The following is a 20979-nucleotide window of genomic DNA, read 5'->3' on the forward strand; positions in this document are numbered from 1 at the left end:
AGTGCCTTGGTCCTTCAATCTGGCTTATGTTTTCCCACCGTTTCCTCTTCTCCCTCATCTGATCGCCAGAATCAAGCAGGAGAAGGCATCTGTGATTTTGATAGCGCCTGCGTGGCCGCGCAGGACTTGGTATGCAGACCTAGTGGACATGTCATCTGTCCCACCATGGACACTGCCAATGAGGCAGGACCTCTAATACAGGGTCCGTTCAAGCATCCAAATCTAGTTTCTCTACGTCTGACTGCTTAGAGATTGAACGCTTAATTCTTTCAAAGCGTGTTTTTTCTGAGTCAGTTATAGATACTCTGATCCAGGCTAGAAAGCCTGTCACCAGGAAAGTCTACCATAAGATATGGTGGAAATATCTTTGTTGGTGTGAATCCAAGGGTTACTCATGGAGTAAGATTAGGATTCCCAGGATATTGTCTTTTCTCCAAAACGGTTTGGAGAAAGGATTGTTGGCTAGTTCTTTAAAGGGACATATATCTGCTCTGTCTATCCTTTTGCACAAGCGTCTGGCAGAGGTACCGGACGTTCAAGCGTTTGCACAGGCTTTAGTCAGAATTAAGCCTGTCTATAAACCTGTGGCTCCGCCATGGAGTCTAAATCTAGTTCTTTTAGTTCTTCAAGGGGTTCCGTTTGAACCTTTACATTCCATAGATATTAAGTTGTTATCTAGGAAAGTTTTGTTTTTGGTAGCTATCTCTTCTGCTCGAAGAGTCTCAGAATTATCTGCTTTACAGTGTGATTCACCTTATCTGGTGTTCCACGCAGATGAGGTAGTTTTGCGTACCAAACCTGGTTTTCTTCCTAAAGTTGTTTCTAACAAGAATATTAGCCAGGAAATAGTTGTTCCTTCTCTGTGTCCTAACCCATCTTCGAAGAAGGAACGCCTTTTGCATAATCTTGATGTAGTTCGTGCTTTAAAGTTCTATTTACAAGCAACTAAGGATTTCAGACAAACATCTTCTTTGTTTGTTATATATTCTGGTAAGAGGAGCGGTCAGAAAGCGACTGCTACCTCTCTTTCCTTTTGGCTGAAAAGCATCATCAGTTTGGCCTATGAGACTGCTGGCCAGCAGCCTCCTGAAAGAATTATTGCTCATTCTACCAGAGCAGTGGCTTCCACATGGGCTTTCAAAAATGAGGCTTCTGTTGAACAGATTTGTAAGGCAGCGACTTGGTCTTCACTGCATACTTTTGCCAAATTTTATAAATTCGATACTTTTGCTTCTTCTGAGGCTATTTTTGGGAGAGAGGTTTTGCAAGCAGTGATGCCTTCTGTTTAAGGTACATGTCTTGTTCCCTCCCTTCATCCGTGTCCTAAAGCTTTGGTATTGGTATACCACAAGTAAGGATGAATCCGTGGACTGGATACACCTTGCAAGAGAAAACCGAATTTATGCTTACCTGATAAATTACTTTCTCTTACGGTGTATCCAGTCCACGGCACGCCCTGGCAATTAAGTCAGGTAAAAATTTTTTTGTTTAAACTACAGTCACCACTGCACCCTATGGTTTCTCCTTTGGCTTCTTAACCTTTGGTCGAATGACTGGGGGCTGGAGCTAGGGGGGAGCTATATGGACAGCTCTGCTGTGTGCTCTCTATGCCACTTCCTGTAGGGAAGGAGAATATCCCACAAGTAAGGATGAATCCGTGGACTGGATACACCGCAAGAGAAAGTAATTTATCAGGTAAACATAAATTCTGTTTTTTTTTTTTTTTTTATATGCATGATGGTAATGTTTAGAGGTTACTTTCCAACTGTGCGGTGTCGGAAGCCATAGTTGTCTCAATCAAAATAAGTATGTATCTTTTAAAATCATGGGGAGGCAAAAAGGGAGTTTAAAATCCTCCACTAAGCAAAAAATGTAGAGAACATAACTTATTATGTAGCTCATTAACAAATCTAGACAATTTAGCTGATGAGTGGCAAAAACACGAAACGGTTGTCCTGGGATGGTCTGAATCGCTGTACTAACCCTAACTAATCTTAAAAGCTGTGTATACGGCAATGCTATGGCAAAAAGGGAGTCTGCCTAAAAGCATACTTTGAAAAAAAAAAAAAGTCTGTCATTGTGAAACCCCATTTGCATGTGTTTTCCAGAATCCTTTGCTGCATTGGAAACAATGTATCCAGAGGTTTTCTGTGGGGAAAAGCAATTCTTCTGACTTGTTTAGATTTGTCATTGAGCTACACAATGAGTTATTCTCTCTATCTATATCTTGACTTAACACGCAATTGATTTTTTTTTTCTCGTGTTTTTTTCTCTATTTGTAGCAATTGTGCCCGCACCACCTCCACCACCTCTTCCAATGCCTGCATATACCTTCAAACCACCACCACGGCCAGATTTTGGCACATCAGGGCGGACGATCAAGCTCCAGGCAAACTTCTTTGAAATGGACATTCCCAAAATTGACATTTACCATTATGACATAGACATAAAACCTGAAAAATGTCCCAGAAGAGTTAACAGGTAAGATCAGTTATTTTACAATCTGCTTCTTTTTCCAAAATTGCTTCTGTTATGAATATTAGAGTAATTTGTGAGACATCTAGAAAATGAACCTAGCAAAATGCGCTGACCGCCCTATTTGGACTATAGTGTTTAGAAAAAAACCCCACACCCTATTTACACATTGTTGAAGATTTTTAACGTAATGAGATATATAGATGGAGGGAGAGAGATTATACAACAGAAGAACCCCTGTGCAATATCACTTGCATGTCAAATGATTAAATAATGTATCACCTCTCAATAATTGCAGTTGATAAGTAGAGTATTTCCCCTTATGAACAATCAAAAACTAACACTTTAGAAAAAACTATATTGAAAAAACAGGCCCCAAAGCAGAAACTCAATGCGACAAAAGTGAATACACCTGTGTTCACTGACACATAAGTTAGATCATTGAAACAAAATTGAGTATACCTGTGATTTCCAATTAGCCTAATTGCATGAACATGGTTATAAAATGTCCTGTAAACACCAGTACATTCTAAATTTTTAATTTATGGGCTGTGTCTATCTGCATGGCTCCACATGGAAAAGAATTTCCAGAGGCATTAAAAAAATGTATGATGGTGAGACTTCACAAAGATGGAAAAGAATACAGGAAGATCGGTGACCAACTAAAAATCAGTTTGAACACATTTATGGATTTATTCAAGAAAAAAATCTTGCTTGCTCTTCGGCACAAAACTGCAAGATAACAAGAAGCCTGATGAATGCTGGGAGCACTTTCTTTGGTAAGATGAGACAAAGATAAAATTGTTAGTCTCAGATGGGGTCTAGCATGTTTGGTGTGAATCTAGCCAGGATTATTACAGTAAATGCATAGTCTCAATAGTGAAGCACAGAGGTGGGAGTGTGATGATATGGTGTTGCATGAGTGCAAAAGGTGTTGGGGAGATGACATTTATAGATGGCGCCATGAATACCTGTGGATATACCAAAATACTGGCTGATAAGATGACTCCCAGTCTTCAGGAGCTTAACAGAAGAGGAATATTCTAGCATAACGAACCAAAGCACACTGCCAAAATCGCTAAAGAGTTTCTAAAGAAGAAATAGTGAAAACAATGTCCTGGCCAAGTATGTCGCCTGACTTGAATCCAATAGAACACCTTTGGGGTATTATACAAACAAAGGTTGAGCAACATAACCCTCACTCAAAGAGCAGCTGAAAAAATGGTCTCTGAAGAATGGCAGAAATTTGTGCTACATTGGTATCCTACTTGCCGAGGAGAATTGAATCTTTCATCAAATATAAAGGTGGAGATACAAAGTATTGAATAATATTTGAATCTCAGTAATTCTAAACTGTTAATTTTTAAAGGCCCACTAAACGCAATAGAACAGTATCACCAATGAATGCATAATAAAGAGACAATGCAAAAGCACTGTGTTTTAATTTCAAATGAGTGGCAGATTTTTATTTTTTTTTCTCAAAAATTTCAGTCAATTACATTTCCTTCCTATTGTGTCATGGGACAGCCATCAGCCAGTCACAAAATGCATATATGTATATCCTGTGAATCTTGCACATGCTTTAGTAGTAGCTGGTGCCTCAAAGTGTGCATATAAAAAGATTGTGCACATTTAGATAATGAAAGTGAATTAGAATGTTTAACATATTGGGTGCTCTATCTGAATCATGAAACTTTACATTTTGAGTTAACTGTCCCTTTAATTTTACATAAGAGCAAATACCCTACTGTAAAACTTAGAAGTAATACAATGACTAAGTTGATACAATTTTTTGAATCGTTTGACATTTAAATGATATTGCACAGCGGTGTAGCAAATAAATACTGTATGTATGTAATATTTCTATAAATTATTTCGTTTGAATCTGCTGGAAAAAATATATAATGTCATGACCACCTCACCTGATTAGACTGGGCAGGTGCGGTTGTGACTGAGATGCAGGGATGAAAGGGTTAACAAAACACTTTTTCTAAACTATTCTAGATCCAGAAAGTACAAAAATCCCTTTTATCACCATCCACTATCTTCATCTATTAGTCTAAACGCTGCCGCCACCTTAACATTATTATAAAAAGTTAAAAACCTAGACTAACATTAAAAATCACACAATTTGGCAAAAATCAGTCTAAAAAATACAGTACTGTTATTACCAGTCTCTCCAGTAACTTTATTTCAAATGTTAAGATAAAAGCCAAAACTATAATAGAAATATGTATTATGACAAAAATGGTCACAATGCATTAACCGGATTACAGAGGCAAACAATTGATTGAAGTGCTGATTTACATGTTGTTGAGAGGGGCTCTCTAACCAATCTTAGATTCATTTTATCATGACCCCACTGTTAAAGAAATGGTGAAGATGTATTCTTTAATTTCAGTCTTGAGCATCTACAAGCTCTTTTGCAGGAAGTTTTACTTGCTTTAGCAGTAGAGGATCCTACTAACGAGAAACAAGATCGAAACATTTATTTAAAACAGTGCCTAAGCAACAGTCTACCTTCCCAGTACCTGACTTGGTTTCTGATTTGGTTTCAAAGGAATGGAAGAAACCTGGGATTTGCTTTTATCAGCCACCTCTGCAAAATTTGCAATATGGGTAACCATCCTAAAAGTGGATGGAGCAATATCCATTCTTGCAAAGTGGACTACAATTCCTTTAGAGTATAGCACCTTGTTGAAGGATCCCATGGACAGAAAGCTCGAAGCCAGCAGGCAGGTTTGTTCAAGATTATTGGGTGTTAAACATAATTTCCCAAGGGTACCAAATAGGCTTTTGAATAAGACTTTGAGGAAGATTCCTCCAGTCACATGTGCCTGTATATCCCTCAAAGGTCAAAACCGCCTTGGCTTGTGTAGAAGACCTGGAAGTGATGGGGGTCATAGAACAGAATTAGAGTTTCTACTCCAATATGTTCACAGTTCCAAGGAAGGAAGGTACTTTTTGATCTAGATAGGATTTCAAAAACCTACCAAATTTTAAAATAGAGACTATTTCACTACATTTAGTGCAGGAAGGTGAATTTATGTCTATAATCAGACGGGGTCATTAAACACTAAATGCTAGATATAATGAAGCATTCATAGAAAAGATTAGTCTGGGCATCGTGTCCCAGGGATTCAAACTAGAGTCAAGACCTTTCCTCCCCAGGGGCAGTTTTCTTCTTTCAAGATTATCTGTAGACCAGACACAGAGAGAGGCGTTCTTACACTGTGTTCGGACCTCTTCGACCTGGGAGTGATGGTTCCTGTTACAATGCAGGAACAAGGTCTGGGGTTCTATTCCAATCTGTTCGTGGTTCCCAGAAAAAGGGAACTTTCAGACTGATTTTAGATCTCAAGAGTCTAAACAAATTCCTCAGAGTGCCGTCCTTCAAGATGGAAACTATTCGTTCCATTCTTCCTTTGGTCCAGGAGGGTCAATTTATGACAATGGGGGATTTAAAGGACGCATACTTTGCTGTTCCCCTACACAGGGACAATCGCAAGTTTCTAAGGTTTGATTTTCTAGTCAAACACTTTCAGTTTGTGACTCTTCCATTTGGTCTTACCACAGTTACCAGAATTTCCTCAAAGGTCCTGGGATCCCTGCTAGTGGTGCTTCGATTGCGGGGCATTGCAGTGGCACCTAATCTGAACTACATTCTAGTTCAGGCGTCTTCCTTTCAACAGGAAAGATCTCACTCAGAAATGTTATCCGTCCTGCGGTTTCACGGAGTTCCTTAGTTCCAAATACAAAGGAGTTTTTCTTGGGAACCATAATAGGTTCCTTATCAATGAAGATTTTTCTGACAGAGTCAGGAAATCAAAGGTTTTCGATTCTTGCCTAAGCACTTCAGTCCTCTCCTCGGCCATCAGTGGCTCAGTGTATGGAGGTAATCGGGCTGATGGTAGCGGCAATGGACATCATCCTTGCCCGTTTTTATCTCAGACCTCTGCAGTTAAGGCGCAGGCAGTGGAATGGAGATTATGCTGATCTGTTTCCACGATTTCTGCTGGAGCAGGAGGCAAGGGATTCTCTATTTTTGGTGGTGGTCTCTGGACCTCTTGGGTGATTGTGACAGCAGTTACCAGCCTTCTGGGAGGCTCTCTAAGGGCTCAGAGAACAGGGACTTGGTTGGAGTGTGTTCTTCGTATAAACATTCTGGAATTGAGAGCAATCTTCAATGCTCTCCTGGCCTGGTCTCAGTTAACTTTGGCCCGGTTCTTCAGATTCCAGTTGGACAATTTAGCCTCAGTGGTTTTCATCAACCATCAGGGAGGAGAAGAAGTTCCTTGGCCATGATAGAGGTAGCCAAGATCATTCAGTGGGCAGAGACCCACAATTGCTGTGGCGGACTTCCTTAGCAAGCGGACCCTTCACCCGGGGGAGTGGGAGCTCCATCCGGAAGTGTTTTCCAGCCTGACTCTAAAATGGGGTCAGCCGGAGTTGGATCTTATGGCATCTCTGCAGAATGCCAAGCTCCTGATGTAAGCTAATGAGTCGCTATAGCGGTACTTTGGAATTTTAGTCTCGCATACCTATTGTCTCTGTTCGCTTTTTTTTTCCTCGAGTCATTGCTAGAATCAAGCAGGAGAGGGCGTCGGTGACCCTCATTGCACTGGCGTGGCCTCGCAGGATTTGGTATGCAGACCTGGTGGACATGTCGTCTCTTCCACCTTGGAGACTTCAGTCGGGGAAGGACCTTCTATTTCAAGGGGCCTTCCTTCATACAAATTTAGTTTCTCAGAGTTTGGTTGAATACTTAAATTTATCCAAACGTGGATTTCAGACTTGGTCATTGAGACCTTGATTCACGTAAACCTGTAACTAGAAAGATTTACCATAAGATATCTATATCGGTGTGAATCCAAAGGCTACTCTTAGAGTAGAGTTGGGATTCCTAGAATCCTGTTTCTTCTGTTATGTGTGATCAGTCCACGGGTAATCATTACTTCTGGGATATAACTCCTCCCCAACAGGAAATGCAAGAGGATTCACCCAGCAGAGCTGCATATAGCTCCTCCCCTCTACGTCAGTCCCAGTCATTCTCTTGCACCCAACGACTAGATAGGATGTGTGAGAGGACTATGGTGAACGACATTCTAATACAAGCTTCAAGCTTTCAAACTGCCAAGTCTCATACAGAGTTAGTTCTGGCATTTCTAAGGTCGCATGGATGGAAAGTGAACGAAAAGAAGAGTTCTCTTTTTCCTCTCACAAGAGTTCCATTCTTGGGGACTCTTATAGATTCTGTAGAAATGAAGATTTACCTGACAGAAGACAGGTTAACAAAGCTTCAAAATGCATGCCGTGTCCTTCATTCCATTCAACACCCGTCAGTAGCTCAATGCATGGAGGTGATCGGCTTAATGGTAGCGGCAATGGACATAGTACCTTTTGCACGCCTACACCTCAGACCGCTGCAATTGTGCATGCTAAGTCAGTGGAATGGGGATTACTCAGATTTGTCCCCTACTCTGAATCTGAATCAAGAGACCAGAAATTCTCTTCTATGGTGGCTTTATCGGCCACACCTGTCCAGGGGGATGCCATTCAGCAGGCCAGACTGGACAATTGTAACAACAGACGCCAGCCTACTAGGTTGGGGCGCTGTCTGGAATTCTCTGAAGGCTCAGGGACTATGGAATCAGGAGGAGAGTCTCCTTCCAATAAACATCCTGGAATTGAGAGCAGTTCTCAATGCCCTTCTGGCTTGGCCCCAATTAACAACTCGGGGGTTCATCAGGTTTCAGTCGGACAACATCACGACTGTAGCTTACATCAACCATCAGGGAGGGACAAGAAGCTCCCTAGCAATGATGGAAGTATCAAAGATAATTCGCTGGGCAGAGTCTCACTCTTGCCACCTGTCAGCAATCCACATCCCGGGAGTGGAGAACTGGGAGGCGGATTTCTTGAGTCGCCAGACTTTTCATCCGGGGGAGTGGGAACTTCATCCGGAGGTCTTTGCCCAAATACTTCGACGTTGGGGCAAACCAGAGATAGATCTCATGGCGTCTCGCCAGAACGCCAAACTTCCTCTCTACGGGTCCAGATCCAGGGATCCGGGAGCGGTTCTGATAGATGCTTTGACAGCACCTTGGAACTTCGGGATGGCTTATGTGTTTCCACCCTTCCCGCTGCTTCCTCGATTGATTGCCAAAATCAAACAGGAGAGAGCATCAGTGATTCTAATAGCGCCTGCATGGCCACGCAGGACTTGGTATGCAGATCTAGTGGACATGTCATCCTGTCCGCCTTGGTCTCTACCTCTAAGACAGGACCTTCTGATACAGGGTCCATTCAAACATCAAAATCTAACTTCTCTGAAGCTGACTGCTTGGAAATTGAACGCTTGATTTTATCAAAACGTGGTTTTTCTGAGTCGGTTATTGATACCCTGATACAGGCTAGGAAGCCTGTTACCAGAAGGATTTACCATAAAATATGGCGTAAATACCTATACTGGTGCGAATCCAAAGGTTACTCCTGGAGTAAGGTTAGGATCGCTAGGATATTGTCCTTTCTACAAGAAGGTTTAGAAAAGGGTTTATCAGCTAGTTCATTAAAGGGACAGATTTCAGCTCTGTCCATCTTGTTACACAGGCGTCTGTCAGAAAATCCAGACGTCCAGGCCTTTTGTCAGGCTTTAGCTAGGATCAAGCCTGTGTTTAAAGCTGTTGCTCCGCCATGGAGTTTAAACTTAGTTCTTAACGTTTTACAGGGTGTTCCGTTTGAACCCCTTCATTCCATTGATATAAAATTGTTATCTTGGAAAGTTCTGTTTTTAATGGCTATTTCCTCGGCTCGAAGAGTCTCTGAGTTATCAGCCTTACATTGTGATTCTCCTTATCTGATTTTTCACTCAGACAAGGTAGTTCTGCGTACTAAACCTGGGTTCTTACCTAAGGTAGTCACTAACAGGAATATCAATCAAGAGATTGTTGTTCCATCCTTGTGTCCAAATCCTTCTTCAAAGAAGGAACGTCTTCTACACAATCTGGATGTAGTTCGTGCCCTCAAGTTCTACTTGCAGGCAACTAAAGATTTTCGCCAAACTTCTTCCCTGTTTGTCGTTTATTCTGGACAGAGGAGAGGTCAAAAAGCTTCTGCTACCTCTCTCTCTTTTTGGCTTCGTAGCATAATACGTTTAGCCTATGAGACTGCTGGACAGCAGCCTCCTGAAAGAATTACAGCTCACTCCACTAGAGCTGTGGCTTCCACTTGGGCCTTTAAGAATGAGGCCTCTGTTGAACAGATTTGCAAGGCTGCAACTTGGTCTTCGCTTCATACTTTTTCCAAATTTTACAAATTTGACACTTTTGCTTCTTCGGAGGCTATTTTTGGGAGAAAGGTTCTTCAGGCAGTGGTTCCTTCTGTATAATGAGCCTGCCTATCCCTCCCGTCATCTGTGTACTTTTGCTTTGGTATTGGTATCCCAGAAGTAATGATGACCCGTGGACTGATCACACATAACAGAAGAAAACATAATTTATGCTTACCTGATAAATTCCTTTCTTCTGTTGTGTGATCAGTCCACGGCCCGCCCTGTTTTAAGGCAGGTAAATATCTTTTAAATTATACTCCAGTCACCACTTCACCCTTGGTTACTCCTTTCTCGTTGATTCTTGGTCGAATGACTGGGACTGACGTAGAGGGGAGGAGCTATATGCAGCTCTGCTGGGTGAATCCTCTTGCATTTCCTGTTGGGGAGGAGTTATATCCCAGAAGTAATGATGACCCGTGGACTGATCACACAACAGAAGAAAGGAATTTATCAGGTAAGCATAAATTATGTTTTTTTCTCCAAGAAGGTTTGGAGAAGGGTTTATTGGCAACTTCCCTAAAGGGTCAAATATATCTGCCTTCTCTATTTTGTTGCTTAAGCGTCTGGGGATATTCCAGACGTGCAATCTTTTTGTCAGGCCTTTGTCAGGCTCAGACCTGTGTTCAAATCAGTTACCCCTTCCTGGAGTCTTATTTTAGTTCTTAAGGTTCTTTAAGGGGCTCCGTTGGAGCCTAGGCATTCCTTAGATATTAAGTTGTTATCTAGGGAAGTTTTGTTTCTTGTTGCTAATCTTCTGCTCGTAGAGTGTCAGAGCTCTCGGCATTACAGTATGAGTTCCCTTACCTTATTTATCATCAGATAAGGTGGCTTTATGTACTAAATTAGGGTTTCTCCCTAAAGTAGTTGCATATCGGAACATTAATCAGGAGATTGTTGTTCCTATTTTGTGTACTAATCCTAAGCTTCTACACAATCTGGGCGGAGTACGTGCACTAAATTTCTATTTACAGGCCACTAATGATTTTAGTCAGTCTTCTGTTCTGTAATGTAAGGGACAGAAAGCTACGGCTGCTTCTCTTTCTTTGTGGCTGAAGAGTATCATTTGCTTTGCCTATGAATCTGCTGGACAGCAGCCTCCTGAGGGAGTAACCGCTCTTTCTACGAGGGTTGTTTCCTCTTCCTGGGCGTTCAAAGATGAAGCCTCTATGGAACAGCTTTGCAAGGCTGCAACTTGGTCCTCTCAACTCTTTTTTTCAAACTTCTATAAATTTGACTCTCTTGCCTCGGCTGAGGCCGCTTTTGGGAGAAAGGTTCTTCAAGCAGTGGTGCCTTCAGTTTAGGTTCCCTGTCTTGTCCCTCGCTTATCTGTGTACTCTAGCTTGGGTATTGATTCCCATCCGTAATTAATGATGATCCGTGGACTCATCGTGTCATTAGAAAGAAAACAAAATTTATGCTTACCTGATGATACATTTCTTTCTTTCTTGACACGATGAGTCCACGGCCCGCCCTGTTATTTAGACAGGTTGTTAGTATTTTAAAAACTTCAGACACCTCTGCACCTTGTTGCTTCCTTTCTCTCCTTTACTTTGGTCGAATGACTGGGATGGGAGGGTAGGGAGGTGATATTTAACAGCTTTGCTGTGGTGCTCTTTCGCGCCAGGAAATAAATAAATTTATCAGGTAAGCATAAATTTTGTTTTTTCACAGGAATCGTAAAATTCCTGAAATTTGCCTTCCTAGACAGGCAGTATTGGTTTGTGGCACTTGTCTTTAGTATAGCAATAACGCCCAGAGTCTTTGCAAAAGTTTTTGAAACACTATTGACTGGTACAAGTTCAAGGGAATCCCTGTGTCTCAGTACCTAGAGAACATTTTTGGTACAGGCACCTTCTCTCCAGTTGGTGAGGGACCACATACAGAATGTTCTGCTGCTATACAATAATTTTTGGAAAATCCAGTTACCAAAGGCCACTGTATCTCCTTAGACATGGGTAACTCAATTTCCTTATTTCAGTGACAGTGCAAGGAAGTGGTAGGCCTCATGTTAGGGGCTGCAGAGGTTGATCCCTTTGCCAGCTTCCATCTGTGACCTCTCCAATTGAAGATTTTGCAACATTGGAACACTGGTTACAAGGATTTGTCTCCAAAGATCCTACTGGACTGTCAGAGTATATGAATATTATGATGAATATTACATATGTGTACATATATATATATATATATATATATATGTATATTTTATACACTGTATATGTTAGATGAGAACTCAGGATTAATTAAACATGAGTTTGTTGAACACAGCTTCTAATACACGTCTATCAGGATTGACGATCAGTAGAGCCTTTTTGAAACACAAACATTTCTTTTCTAAAGGAAATAGCTCAGTGACCCTATTCATTTGACTATATATGCAGATTTTATAACCTCAGAACATTTGGTGAGGTGAGAAAAGAATGTGTTCAAGGACCCCTTTGGAATTTGACACGTGTGATACAACAGTTCTATCTCACTGAATCTCTATTTGAAGACTTACTGCAAAAACCCCTCTTGGGGGAAGGTGACACAAATAAAATCAAATACACATCTGCACTGCTGGCTAAACAGGAAATATGCTGTTTTAAAGACTCTTACAACTCCTCATGGATTGACCCCATGTGGAGCAATAAAGGCCTTGGAAAACACAGACAAATGCTAAGATGTGACTCTGGAAGTCACGTAAGCAGACAGCAAATAAACATTTTTTTTTTCTCTCTCTGTTTAAATACATGCCCCAGAATGTATTAAATATAGAAATTTGGGAAATTGTCTAATTCTATATTATTATTACATGGGTATTTGCTAAGCTTGGGAGGTAACTGTTTTAATCAGTCAAAAATGTGTAATAAATTCTGTTTTGTTTATATTTTTCAGACAGATAATCTCAAATCTACATAGAAGTGAATGTGCATGTATGTGTGTATATATATATATATATATATATGTGTGTATATATATGTATATATGTGTATATATATTTATATGTTTTGAAAACATAAAAGATCTTACTTAGCCTCTGTGTGTTTAAAAACATGAATAGGTGTTTATGGACCTGAAGAGAAGTGATTATTAACATTTATTTTCTTATTTCAGATCTACATAGACAGGATTCACTTGGAATACAGTACAATACTGAATTAAAAATAAGCTATTATTCACATATAAATGCCAGGATACCGATAAAATTGTAATGCATTTTAAGCTACTAATTAGCAGTATTAAATTACCTTAATATAATAAAATGTTAATAATATAACATATTTGGTATCAGAATAATCAGAAAAAATAACCTAATATTAACCATCTGTAATTGGGGTTATATATGATTAATGCAGAGAGTGTGATCTGATTAAATAACCATTTTATAAAAAAAAAATTAACTTGCTTAAAAATGTCAGAAATGCTGTATTGTATTGCTATGTTGTACTGTATGCTGCCACCTGGTGTTATGTTGCGAGAACTACAGCCAGAAGGTTCTTTCTGGCTGTTAAAAATGAAATTTCCAAGGGCCAATCCGATTTAGACTTCCCAGATAACCAATGGGAAGGTCAGCTCCCGTAGTGCCACCCACATGATGTCATCAATGATTATATAATGGGAGTGTTGAATGCACAAGGGAGAGTTGTCTGTAACTTGTTGAAAATTAGTGATCTGATTTTGGCTGCGATATACCTGAAAAAAAAAAAAAAGTTCACTTCAGCAAGGAGCTTAAAACTTATCCTTGATTTGTGCAAAAACCTTCTTTCAAATGAGATGACCAAAAGACCGCTACGAATTGGTTCAAAATTGGTGAAGTATATTGTATTTTAAATTGGTAGTTATAAGCCTAGGTATTGTTCAAATCTGTGTCTGAATTGGCTAAGTAACTCATCTATACAAGTTCTGATATTGTCGGTTAATTTTGTATTAGGATAAATTGCAGTTAAATAACAGAATATATATTTTATCCTATTGTTTTATAAACACTGTTTAGAATTGTATTGCTTGGATGTTAAAGGTTTTTAGTCCCATTGTGTTAAATAAATAAGGCTGAATTGTGAAGGTATATTGTTCTGGGTTTTGTAAGAAGAATAGCATATCTTAAGAGTTGGTTCTAACGCATATAAACTTTTATTTAGTTTCCTTTTATTGCAAATATAGTTCAATATGTTCATGGATATTAACTAAATAAAAGAATTCAGGTATTTATATTAATTGTATGGTCTAGTAGATGCATGGTTAATTAGGGTTTCTATTTCTTTGTATTGTGTTTATAACCCTGCCATAAACTTATATATATTATTTGGATAGCACTGCTAAGATTTTCATAAATATACTGACATAATAATTGGAGGCACTTTTTCTGAGATTTATTAATATTCCATCATAATTGATATAATATATTTGTAAGTAAATAGAAATTATTATAAAAGAGAAAAAAAAATAATTCATATTTCGATATTAATATTTTGAAGATATAATTTTTTTTTTTGAAAAGTTGAAATATTAATTTTCATATTTCGAGATTGACATTAATATCTTGAAATATTATTAAAGATTAATTTTGAAAAATTAATAAAAATATTAATTTTTCATATTTCAAAATTAATCAAAAATATTAAATTTTCATATTTTCAAAGTTAATCAAAAATATTAATTTTTCATATTTCGGAATATTAATTTTTCATATTTCAAAATTAATAATATTTTTTTTTTTTTAAATATAAAATTTTTCTCTCTTTTTATTGGCAAAAATTGTATTAGCATTTTATTTAAATAAAATCTAAATCACAATTCAAATTACAGGATGGTTTGTTAATTAGAACCTCCAAAACTGGCATCCAACAGTGGGTAGTACCCACCAAGTTCAGAGGTCTAATGCTTCAACATGCCCATGATGCTCCCACATCTGGTCATCGCGGTGCCAAACTCACGTACGAAATATTGCGTGACTACGCTTTTTGGCCACACATGTTGAAAGATGTTCAAACCTACTGTCAAGGGTGTTTAATCTGTCCACAGTTCCAACCCACTGCACCAACGCATAGAGCGCCATTGCAGAAAAGGGGGATGGTAATGCCATGGTCAGATATACAAATTGATTTTATTGGTCCGGTAACAAGGTCATCAAGAGGTAACAAGTACATGTTAACAGTGACATGCCTGTTCACTAAATGGGTAGAGTGCATTAGTGCACCTAACAATAGTGCTGAAACATGTGCAGCATTGCTCATCAACCATGTATTTTCCAGATTTGGTTTGCCCCAAAGAATCGAATCAGATCGGGGGACCCACTTCACTAGCGAAGTGATGACAAAAATGTGGAAAATACTAGGGGTTAAAAGAAAGCTCCATATTGCTTATAGAGCTGCCTCAAGTGGTGGTGTAGAGCGTTACAACCAATCCATTGTTAAAATCCTCAAAAAGTTTGTGAGTGAAACAGGTAAAGACTGGGATATAAAACTACCTCTAGTCTTAATGGCATTAAGAGCAACTCCAAGTAGTGCTACCAAGATGTCACCTTTTGAGCTGATGACTGGTAGAAGAATGGTTCTACCTCAGCATCTGCTGTACCGTACATCAGACCAAAATTTGATAAACGCTGCCAATACACATCAATATGTGGAAAACCTAAGGAGACACCTGCAACATGCCTTTGCATTTGCTCAAAGGAATTTAGAAAGAGCCGCAACTGCCACTAAAACCTATTATGATCTCAAAACATCCAAAAAGGAATATGAAATAAATGATAAAGTTTATCTTTATAACTTTGGAAGAGATCAGGTTAGGGAGAAGAAATTTCTTCCCTCATGGAAAGGTCCTTTTGTCATTACTGACAAAATATCTCCAGTGGCCTATAAAATACGGATCCCCAAAAATGAAGGTTTCATAGATAAATGGGTACATATAAATCAACTGCGGGCATGTCATCCCAGGTCCCAACTACAAGTCATAGAGGGAGAATGAAGTGTCATATCCCCAAATGCACTAAAGACATACTGTAATTTAAAGATGCCTAACTGATAAACATGAAAGCTCAAAATAACAAACTTTCTTCATAAGAGACTGTCTATGAGGTATACGGTTGATCCTCATCAAATACCACTGACTTTAAGCCAATTCAAATACATGTGTCCTACATCTATTTGAAGTTGGAAGGGGGATTTATGTCAGAGTATATGAATATTATGATGAATATTACATATGTGTACATATATATATATATATATATATATGTATATTTTATACACTGTATATGTTAGATGAGAACTCAGGATTAATTAAACATGAGTTTGTTGAACACAGCTTCTAATACACGTCTATCAGGATTGACGATCAGTAGAGCCTTTTTGAAACACAAACATTTCTTTTCTAAAGGAAATAGCTCAGTGACCCTATTCATTTGACTATATATGCAGATTTTATAACCTCAGAACATTTGGTGAGGTGAGAAAAGAATGTGTTCAAGGACCCCTTTGGAATTTGACACGTGTGATACAACAGTTCTATCTCACTGAATCTCTATTTGAAGACTTACTGCAAAAACCCCTCTTGGGGGAAGGTGACACAAATAAAATCAAATACACATCTGCACTGCTGGCTAAACAGGAAATATGCTGTTTTAAAGACTCTTACAACTCCTCATGGATTGACCCCATGTGGAGCAATAAAGGCCTTGGAAAACACAGACAAATGCTAAGATGTGACTCTGGAAGTCACGTAAGCAGACAGCAAATAAACATTTTTTTTTTCTCTCTCTGTTTAAATACATGCCCCAGAATGTATTAAATATAGAAATTTGGGAAATTGTCTAATTCTATATTATTATTACATGGGTATTTGCTAAGCTTGGGAGGTAACTGTTTTAATCAGTCAAAAATGTGTAATAAATTCTGTTTTGTTTATATTTTTCAGACAGATAATCTCAAATCTACATAGAAGTGAATGTGCATGTATGTGTGTATATATATATATATATATATATGTGTGTATATATATGTATATATGTGTATATATATTTATATGTTTTGAAAACATAAAAGATCTTACTTAGCCTCTGTGTGTTTAAAAACATGAATAGGTGTTTATGGACCTGAAGAGAAGTGATTATTAACATTTATTTTCTTATTTCAGATCTACATAGACAGGATTCACTTGGAATACAGTACAATACTGAATTAAAAATAAGCTATTATTCACATATAAATGCCAGGATACCGATAAAATTGTAATGCATTTTAAGCTACTAATTAGCAGTATTAAATTACCTTAATATAATAAAATGTTAATAATATAACATATTTGGTATCAGAATAATCAGAAAAAATAACCTAATATTAACCATCTGTAATTGGGGTTATATATGATTAATGCAGAGAGTGTGATCTGATTAAATAACCATTTTATAAAAAAAAAATTAACTTGCTTAAAAATGTCAGAAATGCTGTATTGTATTGCTATGTTGTACTGTATGCTGCCACCTGGTGTTATGTTGCGAGAACTACAGCCAGAAGGTTCTTTCTGGCTGTTAAAAATGAAATTTCCAAGGGCCAATCCGATTTAGACTTCCCAGATAACCAATGGGAAGGTCAGCTCCCGTAGTGCCACCCACATGATGTCATCAATGATTATATAATGGGAGTGTTGAATGCACAAGGGAGAGTTGTCTGTAACTTGTTGAAAATTAGTGATCTGATTTTGGCTGCGATATACCTGAAAAAAAAAAAAAAGTTCACTTCAGCAAGGAGCTTAAAACTTATCCTTGATTTGTGCAAAAACCTTCTTTCAAATGAGATGACCTAAAGACCGCTACGAATTGGTTCAAAATTGGTGAAGTATATTGTATTTTAAATTGGTAGTTATAAGCCTAGGTATTGTTCAAATCTGTGTCTGAATTGGCTAAGTAACTCATCTATACAAGTTCTGATATTGTCGGTTAATTTTGTATTAGGATAAATTGCAGTTAAATAACAGAATATATATTTTATCCTATTGTTTTATAAACACTGTTTAGAATTGTATTGCTTGGATGTTAAAGGTTTTTAGTCCCATTGTGTTAAATAAATAAGGCTGAATTGTGAAGGTATATTGTTCTGGGTTTTGTAAGAAGAATAGCATATCTTAAGAGTTGGTTCTAACGCATATAAACTTTTATTTAGTTTCCTTTTATTGCAAATATAGTTCAATATGTTCATGGATATTAACTAAATAAAAGAATTCAGGTATTTATATTAATTGTATGGTCTAGTAGATGCATGGTTAATTAGGGTTTCTATTTCTTTGTATTGTGTTTATAACCCTGCCATAAACTTATATATATTATTTGGATAGCACTGCTAAGATTTTCATAAATATACTGACAGGACTTCACAACAAGGCAGTCCCTGACATGTTGGCAGAGTCAGCAATCCATTCTTGAGGGGGGCTATATTTCTCTAGCCAATGTGCTTGATCACTACAGATGCCAGCCTGACAGGTTGGGGTGCTGTCTGCGGGTTTTCAGAGGAAGCAAGAAGTGTGGTCTCTTTGGAAGGTTAATTTACCAATCGGCATTTTGGAACTTTGCTCAATCTTCAGGGCCTCAGAATTAGTCCAGCCTAATGCAGGAATCCTTTCTCAGGTTCCAATCGGATAATGTCACAGCAGGGGATTACATCAATCATCATGGTGCAATAAGTTTCTTGACGATGAAGGTAGTAGGCTGCATTCTCACTTGGGCAGAATGCATAATTTCAGCTATCCATATTGTGTGAACAATTGGAAAACAGACATTCTAAGCTGTCAATACCTTCACCCAGGGAATGTTCTTTGAACCTGGATGTTTTCAGCCATATTGTGAGACATTGGGGCAGGCCAACTGGTATTGTGCCAGGTTTTGAGATCCTCCAGCAACTGTCATAGATACCTTTTTTAGTTGTTAAATCTGATGTACATTTCTCTTGTTAAGTGTATCCAGTCCACGGATCATCCATTACTTATGGGATATTAACTCCTCCCCAACAGGAAGTGCAAGAGGATTCACCCAGCAGAGCTGCTATATAGCTCCTCCCCTAACTGCCATTACCAGTCATTCTCTTGCACCCAACGAATAGATAGGATGTGTGAGAGGACTGTGGTGATTATACTTAGTTTCATACCTTCAATCAAAAGTTTGTTATTTTATAATAGCACCGGAGTGTGTTATTCCTTCTCTGGTAGAATTTGAAGAAGAATCTACCTGAGTTTTTCTATGATTTTAGCCGGAGTAGTTAAGATCATATTGCTGTTTCTCGGCCATCTGAGGAGAGGTAAACTTCAGATCAGGGGACAGCGGGCAGATTAATCTGCAAAGAGGTATGTAGCAGCTTATTATTTTCTGACAATGGAATTGATGAGAAAATTCTGCCATACCGATATAATGTAAACTCAGCCTTAAATGCAGTAGCAGCAACTGGTATCAGGCTGTCATGTATGTATATTTTACACTTCAGTATTCTGGGGAATGGCACTTCACTGGAATTATACTGTATGCATAAAACTTTAGCCTAATTTGCAGGGACTAGCAACAGGATTTTTAATAACACTCAATTTATTAATGTTAAATGTTTTTTGCTGGCATGTAAAATCGTTTAATTTTCTGAGGTACTGGGTGAAAAAATGTTTTGGGCACTATATTTTTTTCCACTTGGCAGTCGTTTTATTTAATTTATGACAGTTTACTGATCTCTCTCACTGTTATGTGTGAGGGGGAGAGGCCTTTTTTGGCGCTTTTGCTACGCATCAAAAAATTCAGTCAGAAGTTTGTCTTCCCTGCATGATCCGGTTCATCTCTACAGAACTCAGGGGTCTTCAAAACTTGTTTTGAGGGAGGTAATCACTCACAGCAGAGCTGTGAGATTGTAGTTGACTGTGATAAAAAAACGTTTATTTCTTCTGTTAAGTGTGATCAGTCCACGGGTCATCATTACTTCTGGGATATTACTCCTCCCCAACAGGAAGTGCAAGAGGATTCACCCAGCAGAGTTGCATATAGCCCCTCCCCTCTACGTCACCCCCAGTCATTCTCTTGCACCCAACGACTAGATAGGATGTGTGAGAGGACTATGGTGATTTTATTTAGTTTATTTCTTCAATCAAAAGTTTGTTATTTTTTAATAGCACCGGAGTGTGTTATTCCTGCTTTTGTGGAGTTTGAAGAAGAATCTACCAGAGTTTTTACTATGATTTTAGCCGGAGTTGTTAAGATCATATTGCTGTTTCTCGGCCATCTGAGGAGAGGTAAACTTCAGATCAGGGGACAGCGGGCAGTTTATTCTGCAAAGAGGTATGTAGCAGTTTTTATTTTCTAACAATGGAATTGATGAGAAAATCCTGCCATACCGACATAATATCATGTATGTATAATTTACATTTTTAGTATTCTGGGGAATGGTACTAAACTGGAATTACACTATGTATATAAGACTTTAGCCTACTGGCAATGCACAGGCTTTTTAATAACTCTTAATTTATGTAAAACGTTTTTGCTGGAATGTAAAATCGTTTTCATTTTCTGAGGTACCGGGTGAATAAAATGTTTGGGCACTATTTTTCCACTTGGCAGTTTCTGGATCTAATTATGACAGTTTACTGATCTCTCTCACTGTTGTGTGTGAGGGGGTGGGACCTTTTTTTGGCGCTTTTGCTACGCATTAAAAATTTCAGTCACAAGCTCATCGTTTTTTCCTGCATGTTCCGGTTTTTCTCTACTGAATCCAGGGATCTTCAAAGCTAATTTGAGGGACGTAATCTAACAGAGCTGTAAGATTGTAGTTGACTGTGATATAAAACGTTTATTCTTTAACTTTTTTATGCCTCAGGGTTAGTTATTCCTTGCTACTGGGTACAAGCCTTTGCTAAATTGCGTTTTGTTTTACAAAGCTTATTGTTTTCATCTGTTATATATATTCAGTGCTTCTTAAGCACAGTTCGTTTTTTCATTGTATTTCCAAATTGCAAGTTTATTTGCTAGTTTGTTAAACATGTCTGATTCAGAAGATGAGACCTGTACTATTTGTACTAACGCCAAGGTGGAGCCCAATAGAAATTTATGTACTAACTGTATTGATGATACATTAAATAAAAGTCAATCTGTACAAATTGAACAAATTTCACCAAACAACGAGGGGAGAGTTATGCCGACTAACTCGCCTCACGTGACAGTACCTGCATCTCCC

General features: G+C 38.3%; 1 protein-coding gene across 1 annotated transcript in view; it reads left to right on the plus strand.

The window, feature by feature from the left end:
• The window catches only part of AGO2 (argonaute RISC catalytic component 2), a 598276-nt gene that overhangs the window by 59622 nt on the left and 517675 nt on the right, over positions 1–20979 (plus strand). The window contains exons 2-3 of the mRNA XM_053715953.1: positions 2283–2481; positions 4877–5159. Coding sequence (XP_053571928.1) covers positions 2283–2481; positions 4877–5159 — 482 coding nt within the window. The remainder of the gene's footprint in view (positions 1–2282; positions 2482–4876; positions 5160–20979) is intronic.

This window comes from Bombina bombina, chromosome 5 (assembly GCF_027579735.1).
Source record: "Bombina bombina isolate aBomBom1 chromosome 5, aBomBom1.pri, whole genome shotgun sequence".
Lineage (NCBI taxonomy): Eukaryota > Metazoa > Chordata > Amphibia > Anura > Bombinatoridae > Bombina > Bombina bombina.